Source organism: Anguilla rostrata, chromosome 15, assembly GCF_018555375.3.
Source record: "Anguilla rostrata isolate EN2019 chromosome 15, ASM1855537v3, whole genome shotgun sequence".
In the NCBI taxonomy this organism is placed as follows: Eukaryota; Metazoa; Chordata; class Actinopteri; order Anguilliformes; family Anguillidae; genus Anguilla; species Anguilla rostrata.
The window spans coordinates 28921153-28936515 of record NC_057947.1 but is presented as its reverse complement, the minus strand read 5'-3'; the positions used below and the strand labels follow the sequence as shown (position 1 = coordinate 28936515).

The following is a 15363-nucleotide window of genomic DNA, read 5'->3' as shown; positions in this document are numbered from 1 at the left end:
ATACGCCTGATGCCTGCACCTTTGTGGTCGTCTGCATTTTTTGAATAAGTGGGAACAATTCTAAAGTTTGTCTGCATCTCCGAACTATCAGTATTCCTGTTCACTATTTTAGACATCTAATCATTACTTAGTAGAGTTCGATAAATTCATCGAGTAAGTTAAATTTGGGGATAATTAAATGGCCAGGATTGAGCAGACAAGAATGCTGATTTATTCGAACATTTCCCCTAAACGTGTGCTAAACTTTTATTAAATGAGCTGTTCATCTGCAAGTTATTATTGCCACCACAAAGTCTATATGACTAACTTAGAACACACATGTGGTTTTGTCCATGAATTAAAAACTTTGATTTACTTCTCATTTTTATTTATTTATTTATTTTTTTACAAAACTTATTTTAGCTGCCGGTCTCTGGCCATGTGTATTGTAGCAAGGTCCTTTGTATGACCTTTAAGGCCAAGAACTCAATAATAAAGGTGATGATTGTTAAAGATTGTTTATGAAACATCAACTTGCTTAAATTGAGAAGTAAACCATTTCCAGCTTTTCTAACAAATAAATGTGATTATCGTCACAATGTTTTTAGTTATAAAATCAGCTGTTACCTGATGTTAAAAACAGTGCACCTGAATTTGCAGTTGTTGAGGATGTATAAGGATATAACCACAAAGTAACTCGTTTCTGAGTTACAGCGCCATCTGGTATTTAACTGAGAGAACTCTTGCATGATTTATTAATCTGAACTCATTTCTATAAAAATGAGACTAGGAAATGTATAAGGTTGAGCCACGGTAAATTACCTAGCTCGCGGACTGTGAGCAGACTCAAAAACTGAGGTAGGTTTCGGTAAAAGAGACGCACGTGTATTGAAAGTGCCCGGGGATTTTTTTTGAATATATTAAGTTGGTTGGCTACAACCGTCAAATTTGCCACACACGATATACTACAAGACTATACATATAAACTGGGACCATACAGTATTATATTTTGCAGGGGTTTCGGGCGGATCGGTGGTTTTTTCTTACACAGACGAGTGTGCCACGCAAAAGAATGTAGGTTTGTGATTTGTCAGGCTTGGCACTCCCTCTTCGTAAGGTAACTTATTAACAGAGTTTGAGGGCGGAGTCAGATGCCGAAGGGGATATATTGTGTGGGATACATTACGGCAAGCCGGGTACAACTCTGTCCTATTGGAATTTGGAGCAGGAGGGGGGGTTGTAGTCAGCAGTGTAACGGAGGCCACTTAAAACAGAGAAACAACAACAAAAAATTGCTGAAAAGGGAACTAAAACACGAAAATGTCAGGAAATAAAGACAGTGATGGAGGATGGAAGACGTTTATCTGGAATTCAGAAAAGAAGGAATTGTTAGGACGTACTGGATGCAGTTGGTGTAAGTACAGTTTTTATAGTTTTATATGGGCAGACAATACATGAAGTAGCGGGGTTGATAACGTTACCAAAAATGTAGACTAGCTAACCCGCCCGTAACCTTCCGTTGCTAGAAATGAGCTATAACGGAATGGCTTAGCCTAGACTAGGGTTGAATGTCGAGTTGTACTAAATACTTCGGTAGACTAGCTGTAAACTGTGATGTTCCTGTTTTTCCTTCTGACGGGAAAATTCAGCACCTGTTTGATCCTTCGAGGCAGTTACTCTCACGACACTCATTTTCTTGTGATTACGAAACCGTGGGTATTCAGAAGTGGTTTTATCTGAAAATAAAGCTACCTAGCTACTTCACACTCAGTATTTATACAGCTAACGTTTAGTTAGCTTGCTAATTGCTTTCAAATAATTAGCCTGCTTGCCAGCCTATGTGTGTTTAAATGAATGACAAATTGAAGATTTTCCATAACAAAAATGCGAATTAGTATGCATTTATTAGCAGCTAGTAATAGCATTTTTAAATCGATAGTCTCTTTAAAGCGGTAGTTTGTCTAATGTTATAATATTGTACAGAATTTTTGCTGTCACATCTGTATTTAGATAGGGTATCCTGTGAGAGGTCCCGTTGTAGGACGTTTGTTGTGATTAATTTGACTTGAAGGGGGTTTATCAGTTAAAAAGTCAAACAAATCCTCTCTCTGGGAAGTTTACAATAAATTAACTAGCCAGGCATGTCACTGCATTCGCTGTTATGGTGTTTCGAAAAGTGAGGTTAGTGAAGGGGGAGAGACGCTGGAGCTAGTGGGTTTCTCCTGACCAGTGAAACGCGTCAATGATTATGCGGGGGATATCATTTCGTGTTAACCTTAGTTCCTGCAGTTGTCTTCATGGTAATAACTGGTTAAGGAATACTGGGTTAAAAATGCAACAGTCCAAGGTGAGTCAAGGTGATCTGGCCTATTATTTGGACCCAGAAGAAGACACTGTACATCTAGTATTACTACCGAAAGGGGTCTGATGTCAGCGTAGCTAACGTTAACAATGGGGCTTGATTAACCAGTGTTTCCCTTCCTGTTGTTTCCAAGGTTACATCTTGTCACCTCTTGGATTGTTGACATTTCGTGTATTTTAATGACGTGAGAATAGTTTCGTTTCAATAATTTTTAATTGAATATTTCAGACTCCTTACCCCCCTATGAATAAGTGACACATCCTTTAAATCTCATTGGCCTACCAAGAAACCTGTGCTTTATTCCCATCTACAGGATCTAAACATTTTTCAGTTGTTTACGGTTACAACTCAAGGTAGATTAGTAGGTGGTCGAATGTATGTTACTCAGTAGCGATTATGAAGTTAAGAGACGGTAATATAACTAGTTATTTGTCTTGTCAGTGAGTGCCACCCCAGAGCTGGCTTCAACTGCAGAATATTTGAACACATCAGACTATTTTTCCCCTGCTAACAGTCTTCAACTCTTCACCAGTCGGAAAAGCTGCCCTAGTATACTTAAAAAGCATGTCTTTTCATGGTCTTTAATATTTTTTGAAACATGTTTTGTGCCTGCAATGAAAAGCACTACTTTCACTAGACAAAGTGAATTAGCCCTTATTTTAAACAGAATCTGTCTCAAAAGATCAATTAATATAAAAATGTAAAAACTATGATATAGCTAGCTACATGAACCCAAAGGAGTAGTGGCCATCAGGATTTTATAAACTTTGTTGTGGGAAATTATAGGTCCTGTGTATTTCTCTTCAGAAAAGGCCTCATAAATGGCCATGAAGCAGTTGTGGGAAAAGGGCGATGCGGTGTCGTGACTACATTTAACATAGTAACGCAACATAGCATGATATTTCATGGCCAACTATAGCTTCATTATTGTCCACAATGCCTGTGTATATGCAAAATTACAAAAAAAAATTCCAATTTTTTCTCAAGATGACTTAAGGGTGACTGTGACCTTTTGTCATTGCTTTATGCACTATTGGTACACCTATGCAGAACCTAGGGAAGACACGTGACTCGTTAATAATCAATGAATGGGCTGTCTTTGGTTTTCAAAAACAAACAACAAAAAAAGACTTCAGAAGCACTGTGAAATTAGTAAAGGAACAATTTGAAAGAGGGTCAGGAGTTGTTTCTCATTGGCCAATTTCCAAACTTTGTTTTGGTTCTCTGGTGTACTCTGGCTGAATAAGTTTTCGTGAATTTAAATAAAAAAACGGGTTTCTAAAGAGAGGTGTTCACAACAAGTACATTAAAAATATTAGATTTTATACGGGACTGTTTTAATCGGAGGAATGTGCGCAGTGTGGACAGTTTGGATTTGTGTACCTCCATTCACGTTGGCCTCAGCATGCTTCCACTCGATGTGGAGTGGGCGAAGAAGGCTTCGGAAACTGAATCACAGGACATTGTGGGTCTTCTGCTGTGAATGGCCGCTGTCATGTGTTAATGAGAAAAATCCCAGCGTGTGTAACACAGGAATGTTAACATTTTTTGCTCGAGTTCCGCAGTCACGCCGGGCAGGGAGCGAACAACTGCCTGTTCAGTGCTGTAGTTATGAATGAACAATGACCGCGAGCATGTGTTTTCTCTGGAAGATGGTGGCACTAAAGATAAACACAGACCTTTCAGTTTCTAGGTATGGGGGGAGGGAAGGGAAGGGGGGGGGGGGGGGGAAGGCCATTCAGTTTGATAGATAGGAGGGGACCTGACCTGCCGGACCTGACGCCATAGAAACGCTGTCGGGGGAGGGGTCGGGGCCCTTTTGGTCAGGAGACGTTTTAACCGGAGGGTACTGGGCGTGAGCGGGCCGATCGGCTTCCAGTAACGCGCGGAATGACTCCCGCACTGTCAGACCAGAAAGTTTAGGCTACCCCCCTCCGCTGTTGCCTCATCGGGGAACACGTGGCGCGGGTTAGCGAGGGGCTGAGGAAGTCACAGCTCCTGCCGCTGCCAGAGTTTTTCTGTGTTGTTGTGCGTGCTGGGAGCAGAGCGGAGCGAGGTCTCTGGAGCAGGCTCCCCGTGCAGCCCGCCTCTCGGTGAGAACGCCACAGAGCTCAAGGCTGCGCTCACCTCTGTTTTATAACGACATTGCGGGGAAGCAAACTTAACTTCATCACCGCACAAAAACACCAATTTTAGTGTCTGAAGTAAGATTCTGTCGGGACTACGTTTGCCCGCATGTTGTTGAGGAATATACATGGTGAGGCAGTGTTTTTGGAATGTGTACATGATCTACTGCACTGGGACATCTTATCCAAGTGAACATTAAGGGCAGCGTTTGCAGCTGGAAGCAGTCATAATACTGAACTATAATCTTTTTAATTTTAATGTTTGTCATGCTTTGGCTGATCATCCACAGAGGCAAAGTAAAGGAGGTAAACACAAACAACCTGCCTACTGGTGCCACCAGGTGTAGGGACATTTGGCGAATGTATCACTTTCATAATGTCTTTGTCTTGTCAAAGTGAAGACATGCTGGCATACAGCTCACTTGGCTTCTGGTCATTTTGCTGATTAAACGTTAGTTTCAGCTTTGCCATGTCCTCCTCCACTCTCACAGGGTGAGAAATTCAGGGAAGACTCGCCCGTGGGTTGGGGCCCCCCCGTGTCATTTGAATGGCTGACAGCAACCGTGATTGTTTGAGCCAGCTAACGACAAAAGCTTGGCCCGCGCTTATTCCGTATTTACTAAACCGTAACCCCAGGATTGGCACCTTGGGAAAATGGGTGCTTTAGTTCCCAGACTTCTTTTCTATTTCTCCCCATTGTTCACCCTCTCCCCCCCTGCTGTAAAATATTCTTTGTTTTAGAGGGCTAGCTGGCTGGAGAAGCAGTCAATCATGCCCTTTAAGTGAGCAGTTTATCTCCCACCCTCCGCCCAGGGGAATTCACAGGGTATGCAAATATTGGGCCATTCCAGAGGAAAACAACCATTTTTTTCTCTTTTAGACTGAATGAAAGGCACGTGCCATCCATTGAATCAGTTGCCAACTGCCTCCTACTCCTCTCTCTCTTTGCAGTTAAGATCCTGCTGTTTTACATCATCTTCTACGGCTGCCTGGCTGCAGTATTCGTTGGCACCATCCAGGCCTTGCTGCTCACCCTGAGCAACTACAAACCCACGCACCAGGACAGAGTGGCCCCGCCAGGTAAAAAAAATAAAAAAACACCAATGAAGGCAGAGCACTGTCTTGCTCTCTAACCAGATTACATACGTCTGGTTTGTCTGTGTTTTCTGATTCCTTCATCTACACTTTTTATAGCTTGTTAGTACAACTTTAGTACAAGTTACTAGTAATTAGGAAGCCCTTGCCATAACCTGTAGCAGGCTGTATATACGTTAACTGCAGCCGGCACAGTAAAACTGTGTATGGAAAGTGTTTTCCTCCTGAGCTGTCATAGTTATTGCGAATACGGCAGAGTGATGTGCTTCTATGCAGGGAGGGGGACCTGTAGCCCACAGGAATAGAGCTCAGCACACTGAATTGCCCTTTTTCCTGAATGTCATTTGAGGTAGTTCACAGACTTCCTGCTTGTGTAATATTGGGGGTTGGGATGGGGGGGCGGGCTGGAGGGGTGTGTGTGTTTGCACATAGATCAGTAATTGGTGGTTTTGACTGTTACCTTGCCCTCGGTTCACTATATGTCTTTTTAAAACTGCTCTAGCTATCCCTAAAATCTGAAACACTTCCCTCCTTTCCAGCCGTTTGTCTATGTCATTACACTCTAGTTGGAGTGTAATGCATGTAAACAAATAATCAGTGAACATAAAAACACAGTTTGAAAAAACCACACTGAAATTAATAGTTACATTTGTACTGTAATTAATAGGTGTATAGCAAGGAAATGCATTCATAATGATTCTGGGGCATATACTTACACTGCAATAAGGAGAAGTCAACTATGAAGTAATGCACTATTTAACCTCATATCAGTACTTAGGCTGACATCATAACACTGCTGTTCCTAAATAAGATGTGACAGAAAAGGAAGTAGATGATGAGAGGTAAAGGATGATGGTGTGAAAATGATTTAATGTCCTTATTTGGTTGTGCTTCACTAGGGAGCTGTTCTTTCTGTAGCCATTTATTAAAGACCCATCAACAGGCAGAGGGAAAAGTTGAGGACATTCGCGTTCATTTGCTGTTATATTTTGTAGAACTGTGAATGTACTTATTTTTATGCCAGCTACACAAGTTAAACATGGATGTAATGCTGTAAACCAAATAGGGAATGTGTAATAGGCCTAGCTATCGCATCATTTATTACTAGCCATTATAAATTATTATAGTTATAAGAACAAGACAAAAATTAACTGAAGTAAAATATAAAAGTAAATATGAAGTCAACAACCGTGAATATAGATGAGCAGGTCTATTAAAGTAGCAGCCTTCACATTATGATACAGACAAGACAATCACTCTCATCTGCATCTTAACTGAAGTAACAGTTGTAGCTGCCAGACAGTTTGAACCCTGTTGCTCTGTTATGTGGTTATGTGGTAGCTGAGTAGACATCTAAGTACGATGCACCAGAATCTTGACAGTTGACCAGAAGTGAATGTTGATTCATTTTATTGCAGATGACCAACTGGATTCTAATTGACTATTGCAAAATAAAAAAAGGCTCTTAACAAATTTCTTGGCAATAATTTCCATTAATTAAGTGCACATATGTGGCAAGGCTGCTGCTTACTATCTCAGTAGAAATTCTACTAGTCAGCCATTATTCCTGTAATGATAATATTACTTAAACTTCTCCTCATCAGTATTATACATGGCAATGTTTGGCTAGCTTACTCTAGCATTTCTTTTGGATCTTATATATGCTAGCTAGCTACATTATCAAAATGAAGCTAGCTTGCTGGTTAAAATTAAGCTAGATGTCATAGCCACCATGTGTATCTTAATAACCTTACATTAGCTAAGATTCTTATTAGGTCCTTTAAGTTTGTACAAATGTCACATTTTAAACACGATTATGGTGAGGTATGTTATATGGTGAGTGCGTTTTCTTGCCTTAATGCTAATTATTATTGTTTGTGGGCTCGCTAATAAAGAGATGGTCACACTAACTCACAGTCCGCTGGCATGCTTGAGTTGGACAAGAAGGGAACTACAGAAATCCAAAAATAAGATTATTTGTTTGTACAGAGGAACTCCCACCTACCGATTTACTCAAGCGTGAAGTAAGTCAACTTTGAAAAAGGGACTAGTAATATCGGCCAAATTAAACTCTCTTTGATTTATTAGAAGAAAACAAAATAAAAAAATTACTTGACAATACCTGGGCTTTGAAGTGTCGCAGCTAGGTAGTCCAGAACACAATAACGAAAGTCCCATGGAGTCCAGATTACGATTTATCCACCCCTGCTACAGGATTATTCAGGTTAATTATAACTAGACCTAGCATTTATGTATATTACATTACATTACAGTCACTTGGAGTAACACGTAATATTACTAGGAGAAATGCAGTGTTTCACCTTTACCTATGATTATAACTTGGCAAGCCTGAATCGGGAAATGTTTATTTTCACCCGAACGTACTGAAATTTCCCAGAAACAGAGAGCGCTCACCGAGGCCTGCTCAAAGCGGCCAACTCCCGGTCCACACAAATCAGTGAGTCAAATGCAGGATTGGGTATCTTTGAATGAGCTGGACTGGAGACGTGGGGCCTGTTTTGTTTAGACTACTGAACACGGAGAGGAGGGCACGTGCCTGCTAGGAGACGCTGCATTATCGCGGTCGGGCTCGTGCAGATTGCTGTGTGTGGGTGCAGCTGTCAGGATCTTACCCAGTCCTCCTCTCAGTGGCATATTTAAAGCCGTTCCCTCTCGGGAACTTCCTGCAGAAAGGCCCCTGCTGACGGTTTGTTTGTATGGAGACTCTGCAGCCATCTTGTTTCCTGCTTGCCTGCCTGCCAGCATTTGCTCATGGCACCCAGGGAAAGCATTCCGTCTCATTCATTCATGGAAATGTCCGTTGCACGTAAGGAATTTTTTGGTTTTGGTTGGACGTCTCTTGGCCTCTCCATCTTGCTTCCCATTTTAGGCGCCTCACTATAACGGCAGCCGTGAATTCCACTCAGGGCACTTTCTGACGCCGGGTGCAGTTAATGGGAAAACGTGTCTGTAATTAATGCACCTAAACGGCTCCACAGATGAACTGTCCCTAAGCGAGCAAAGACGACAGGCTGGGAAGAATTGAAACAGCGCGTCCATTTACTTGGTAAATGGTAAATGGTAAATGGACTGCATTTATATAGCGCTTTTATCCAAAGCGCTTTACAATTGATGCCTCTCATTCGCCAGAGCAGTTAGTGGTTAGGGGTTAGGTGTCTTGCTCAAGGACACTTCGACATGCCCAGGGCGGGGTTTGAACCGGCAACCCTCCGACTGCCAGACAATCGGTCTTACCTCCGGAGCTATGTCGCCCCTTCTGTATTCTAAGTTCTGGTGCTGCATGGTCAGCAGTAGGAGGAATTCTCTCTCTCTGTCTCTCTCTCTCTGCCACACACAGCCCAGTGCTGGAGGCAGTTTGCACAGAGCATGGCCCTGCATTTCACTGTGCTTTCAGCTGTCGCCGTACGGTGTTAGCTCTGTGGCCACAGGCAACTTTAACCGCCAGTCTGCCATTTGCCCTCGCGGAAGCAGTCTGACTGCTTTAAGCCCAGCTGACCGAGGCGGCCACGCGGTGCCGTGGAGAGCGCTGCGCTGAACTGAGCTCCCATTGGTGGCCTGTTAACAGAGCAGGCAGACAGCTCCCCTGAAGCTCCGCCCCCCTCTCTCTGGGCTGAAAGTTTCCATTGTGAAGTAAAAGCACATGAGCGGGGGAGACTTGGAAGAACAGACTGGAAGTGAAATGACAAAGTCATTCTTTTTTTTTGTCATTTGTCTCTTCAAAAACCACACTGCCCACAGACTTTTGCGTTTTAGAAAACTACAAAAAGAAAAGAAAGGCAACATTTGTAATTAAATCCAACTGCTAGTTTTGTTTTAACGCTGTGTTCATTTTTAAACAAGCTGTGGTATGAAACCTTATGCAATTGAGAACAGTGGCCACTAAACTCTCTCTGCCAGTTTAGATTCAAATTAATAAAAAACAGTCTTTCTTTTCAAAGATTCATTTCCTGACCTGTTTGTTCTCCAATGCAAGGAACAATGACATGTCTGCTGTTTTTCCATGCTATTGTTCATACGTCACTCAGCTCCAGCCATTTGCATTTGGACCTTTGTGACTGTGGAAAATTACTGCCAGTCTGTGTAAAAAAGCCCTTTTGACAAATGTAAATGGTTACTACACTGACGGCTAGCATGTTAGCATGTGCAGTTCTTGTTCTATACAGCACTAGTAGGTGTCACAGCAACACTACTGAGTGAACGCTGAATGAGATTCTATGTGAATGAATGAGGGAAACTGGTTATAATTAAGTAACGTCCTTGGAAATATCATAGATAAAAAATAATCTTAAATCATTATTTTTCAATGCGGTATGAATAAGTTTGTAGATTTCAAAGTAAGTTTTATTTCTACCGTATTAGGAGTCACACAATCTTTCGTTGAATGCTGTTGTAAGATTTTTTGTTCAACTACAAATCTTCAATACAGAGGTTGTGCCAAAACGCAATACTTGGGCCCACTGATGAAAGAAAGCCTTAGTTCACAGCTCACAAGACTTCAGTATCACTGTAAAGACTGACAGTGCCATATTGATACAATCAGCCAGGAGAGGGAGAAAGGTGAATGAAACTGACTCGGGAGTGATTAACAAAGCAGAGTTGCTAAGGCATTGTGTGACTCTTGACAGAAACTAATCATCTCACTCACCAATCATCACTGGTACCACTAATCAAATCACAACTAACAGCTTAAAAGAAGGCCAAGACAGACAGTCGGGGTGCATTTTGACTTCGATGCTCCCAGAGTACATGCTACGTGTATTTTCTGTTGCTGCCATATTTTGCCAATAAAGACAGTTTCTACGAAGACCAAGATTTTCTCGTCCGGAACCTTATTTTTTCTTACACTGTATTCATTTTTTTCTACCAAACCTGGCTCTGAAACTTATGTTTTAGCCAATCTTCATTAAAAACAACCTCGTTTTGCATTCCTTTACAAGATATATCTGATTTGACAATGGCTAAATAAAGCTTTGTTAAGTTCAAATTTTTAAGGAGTACAGTGAATGGAAAAAAAAAAACAGAAATGTTTCTCTCAACAGTTTTGTGCAAAAGGAAGGCTGGTCAAAATGAAAGTGACTGTGGCTGCTTTTTATTTTTATTTTTAAATATCCTTTTAATCCACATTGTGGCTGCTGTCCTTCCTCCCCAGGTTTATCACACACCCCATGCCCAGAGAAAGCAGAAATCACCTTCAACAAGCACGAGCTGGAGACGTACATGAAGTACACCAAAGGGATGAAGGAGTTCCTGGAGATCTATGACGAGACTGCTCAGCTGGACCAGCTGAAGTACGAGGACTGTGGAGGTAAGAGCTACTTCCTGATTCCTGTTCATTTCCTAAAAGACAGAAAAGAGCAAGTGTGGGGCTGCTAGCAGGAAGACCTCTATGGAGAGCTTAGACCTGGTGTTACTCTGTCAGGACGGCCACTATAGTCAGGCTGATAAAAACAGGCGGTAGAACTGACAGTTATTTCCCTCTCTTGGTATTTTGCTGGCCTTAGTCATCTTACAGAATGTTAAACATGCCCAATGGCATTGCTGTGAGCTCCACTCTTCAGTGTTCCTTTGCACTCGCAACTGGTAATAGAGCCTAACTCAAGCAACCAGCAGCTGTGGAAACCTTCAATGGCCAAGCTAACACTGCGCTATTTCTTTATGAAGTCCTTAAAGATAAAGATAAGACTATCTAGTCCTTAAAGATGCAGCCGTTGCCTGTTCGTGCAGCACTCTGAAATGCAAAGGCAATGTGTGAAAGCTAAGAGGCACGAGGGCTCAGGCAGCACACGCATGTGGATTTAATGCCAGGCTGATTTTCAGGAGGCGGGCCTGCTCTTCGTGATACAGAGCGGTGATGACGGACAGCTGTAGTCCTCAAGGACAAACTGCACGCGTAGCCACCTTTTTAAAAAAATAGCAGCTGATTAAAAAAGTGTAACATGAAGAAAACTGCATTGCGTTCCATCTATTTATTATGTATCTATCCATTTATTAAGAGCAATGAACTTACTAGCAGAAATGAGGATAATACTAATTTCACTGAAAATAGTAGAAGTACTCTTGCAGTGTACCCTGCCATGTTTGGCAGGAATTAAATGTGAATGTGTTGATCTGTCTGTTCCCATTTGTTTTCAAAGTAGCGCAATGTTAATTTAGCAAACTTCAAGGCAAATAGCCAGATGAACAACTCAACCACACACCAGGGCATTTCACACGTTAGGCTCCAGCTTGGCCCCAGACTCCTAGCTCCCTAAGGCCCAGGCTAAGCAGGCTCTCAGTTCTCTCAGCTAAGCCAGGTATCACACTCTCACTTTCAAAGTAGTAAAAGATCAATCGTAGCCCAGCACTTAGTTGGGCCTGCTCTCAAACAGGGTTAGCACCCACATTCAGGGCTAGCTACTGAAGTCAGGAAAAATACAGTGCTAAAATCGCCAGTGTGAAATAGTCTGTTTCACACAGTGATATTTATTCTTCTGACTACTTATAATTGTTATTCTTCAACAGATGTTTTTATAATTTCATGAAAAAACTGATACAGGTACAATATAAGGCCTGTTTTACCTGTAATTCTTGGACCCAGCCATGTGGAAACTAGCTATCTTCCTGTAAGTGACCTGCTAGCTAGTTGCCTACAGATAATGTGGCCTGCTGCTTTTTCACTAATTACAGTATATCTTAGCCCAGTTTGTCAGGAGAATTATTGCACGCAAGTGTTGTTACTAGATTCACTTCCTGATCTTCCCTGAAATTATTTGGTAGGATATGTTCTATGTGAGAGATCTGGTGTATCAGCATATCACCGTCTATGTCAGATTGTAACTGCAGTTCACTTTCCAAGCGAATGCAATTGTTTTCTAATATGTAATCATTAATCCCGCTAACTGAAGTCAGCGGCTTCTCAAGCAAGCATACAGTGACTCATTCAGGATGAGATGAATGTAAACATTGGTCTCGTTGCATGTGTCTAACAGATGGTGACCTGGGGCCTCAGGGTGCAGGTGTGAATCCTTAACCCTGGGCTGAAGCTTGGGCCTGGGTTAATAAATGCTCAATTGTGAAAGGGGAGAAAATTAGCCTTAGCCTTAGTCTGGGGTAAGGATAATCCGGGGCTTAGAAACTTCCATTTGAAAAACCGTTATAGAAGAAGCATGGAAATGCAAAAAAAGCGGTGTGTAGGTTGTTCTGGCCAGCAATGTAATGTAACGCATGGGCAGTTTGCAGCATAACAAATTTTTTTCAGCTATCACTGCAAGATATCCATAGCTGGATAACGGCAACTGTGGTCACTACCGGGGGGTAAAAACGATACAGAATGTTCGGTCTTAATTTATGCGTCATGCTGTGCTGTTGGCAGAGAACCCTGGCGGATACAAGAACAGGGGCGACTTGGAAAGCGACATAGGCGTCAGGAAGGCCTGCCGATTCAAGAGATCCTGGTTGCAAGACTGCTCCGGGTTGGTAGACAGAACATTTGGCTTCAAAGATGGAAAGCCCTGTGTGATTGTCAAGCTCAACAGGATCGTCAACTTCAGACCAAAGGTAGGCTAATCCTCTCCTTTTCTGGAGAGTTGTCTCCAGCTCCAGTATTCTTTAGAGATGTTTACTGAATAAGGGAATCTCATTTTTGGCTGTCCTATGTGAAATAGTAATTCAGTTCTTCTTCATGGCACTGTATACTCCACGATACCCCTTGGGCAAGAGGGACCTACACATACATACAGCAGAACCTCAGAAAAGAGAAGACATTGAGACTGAAGGTTGCTTGGAACTTAATGATTAAGAATTTAGTTCAATAATTGAAGCCTTTTTTTGTTTGGAATTTTACCTTCATTACTGTAGCCTTTTTACTGCTCAGTGCTTGCTACTGGATGGACCACTCAGTCCGTATCTGAAGTTTGCATCTCTAAGGTTCTACTGAAGATTTCTCTGGAGACAGCCGCAGCTGTTGCCATCTCAAAACCCCTTTCTTATTGTAAGAAGGCCGCATGTCGTTGACCGACTCTTCTTCTTTGCCTTCAGCCTCCTATTTCCAATGAGTCCATCCCAGAGGATGCCCAGGCCAAAGTGCGGCCCAATGTGATCCCCATCTACTGCACCAACAAGGTATGGACACTGAATACACAACCATGCAACAGCACAATCAAAGTCACTTCACTTAGTAGCTCAGAGAATTAACACATCGAGTCAAACATACTTACTGACTGAATTACCGGATTGCTCTTAGCTGCCTTTCGGTAGACTTCTGTGATAGCCGTCCGTCCTCTGCGTCGACCCGGTTCCCTGATCATCCCAACATTTTGTTTGCAGAAAGAAGAGGATGCTGGGAAGCTCCAGGAAGTGAAATACTTTGGCATTGGCGATGGTTTCCCCCTTCAGTACTACCCCTATTACGGCAAACTGCTGCACCCACAGTACCTCCAGCCCCTGGTGGCCATCCAGTTCACCAACCTCACAATGAACACTGAGCTGCGCATCGAGTGCAGGATCTACGGGGAGAACATTGGTTACAGCGAAAAGGACCGCTACCAGGGACGTTTTGACATTAAGATCACGGTCAACGATTCATGACCTCAGCTATGGAAGTAGCACTTTCTCTCTCCCCCATTTCAATAATTTAGAGAAGAAAAAAAAAAAATGAAAATAAAAATTGAAGTTAAAAAGAAAAAACACGACTTGTCTTGAAGAAACTGTCATAACGTAACGGGACCCACACTTCATCGGTATGCTTTACACTAGCTTTTCTGCATTTATCTAGGGTTAGAATGTAAATTACAGAGAGAGTAGCAATAGCACAAAGTATTTATTCTACTGTAAATGAGAATTCCTTGAGCCATGGGACATGTTCATTTATTACTGTAAATTGTAATTCCACTACGGATGTAGCGAGCAGTGTTTCTGTCCCCTTAAGTATTGCTGCCTTGTGTGGTTTATATATATTTTTGGAGTGTACAGTACAGTAGCCGCATACGAGGGTCCTTTCCAAACCATGTTGTAATTCCTGTTTTCTTACACGAGGAAGCTTCAGCGGTCCAAAGTGTGTATGTGTGCATGTTTGTTTGCATGTGTGTGTGCGCATATGTGTGTGTCCACACACACAGACAGATACACACGCACACACACACAAAATGCATACATACAAAGTGAAAATTCTGTCATGGTACGCTCTGATTGCCTCTAGGTCCGTGTGTGAGGAAAATGGCTGCACTCCGTGAAAATTCTTTACCTTCTCTGTGTGTCTTTTAAAAGTCAATGATTGTGGGAAACTAAATTTTTACATCACTTGTTCTCTTCTTTTTGATCACTTTTAAATGTGGGATAAGGGGTTTATTACGCTCTCTGTGAGGCTTTCGCTTCCTTTTATTGCTTAAAGTACAACGTCGAGCTGCGTGTCCAGCCAGTAAGCCTGTTTCCCAAACCGGTAACGGTGTTCACTCAGTGCTTTTGAAAAACCAATTGTTTTGCTGGAGACATCACATGATGTGGTGTAACTTTCTAATGAATGTTTTAGCCATTTTCATGGTGGAAGAATTTTATATTTATGCAGTTGTACATTTTTTTTTTCTGCAGGAAAAAGTGTAATGTATAAATACAATACCAAAGTCACTGGTCAAAGGTTAGAATCTTATCAGACGCAATGCAGTGCCCTGTGTAATAGGATGTTTTGTTGGTGTTAAAAAGTGCAAAAGTCAATGTTAAACATCAGTAAACTTATCAGGAGTTCATCTACTAGTCATTTATTTAATCCGGGTAAGACTTAAACAAAAATAAAATGGAGAAACTACA

At 42.0% G+C, this 15363-nt stretch overlaps 1 protein-coding gene across 1 annotated transcript; it reads left to right on the top strand.

Moving 5' to 3' along the window:
* The first annotated feature begins 1153 nt into the window (after nt 1-1153).
* Nucleotides 1154-15363, top strand: atp1b1a (ATPase Na+/K+ transporting subunit beta 1a). The gene is made up of 6 exons (XM_064310299.1): nt 1154-1393; nt 5419-5547; nt 10733-10888; nt 12935-13119; nt 13600-13683; nt 13888-15363. Exons 1-6 carry the CDS (start codon nt 1300-1302, stop codon nt 14146-14148), a joined length of 909 nt encoding a protein of 302 aa, XP_064166369.1. The 5' UTR covers nt 1154-1299; the 3' UTR covers nt 14149-15363.

Excerpts from the sequence above, each read along its gene's own strand:
- atp1b1a (XM_064310299.1), top strand. The coding sequence starts at position 1,300 with ATGTCAGGAAATAAAGACAGTGATGGAGGATGGAAGACGTTTATCTGG. Across the intron at positions 13,120-13,599 it reads TCGTCAACTTCAGACCAAAG|CCTCCTATTTCCAATGAGTC; the intron begins GTAGGCTAATCC and ends CTTTGCCTTCAG. Across the intron at positions 13,684-13,887 it reads CCATCTACTGCACCAACAAG|AAAGAAGAGGATGCTGGGAA; the intron begins GTATGGACACTG and ends TTTTGTTTGCAG.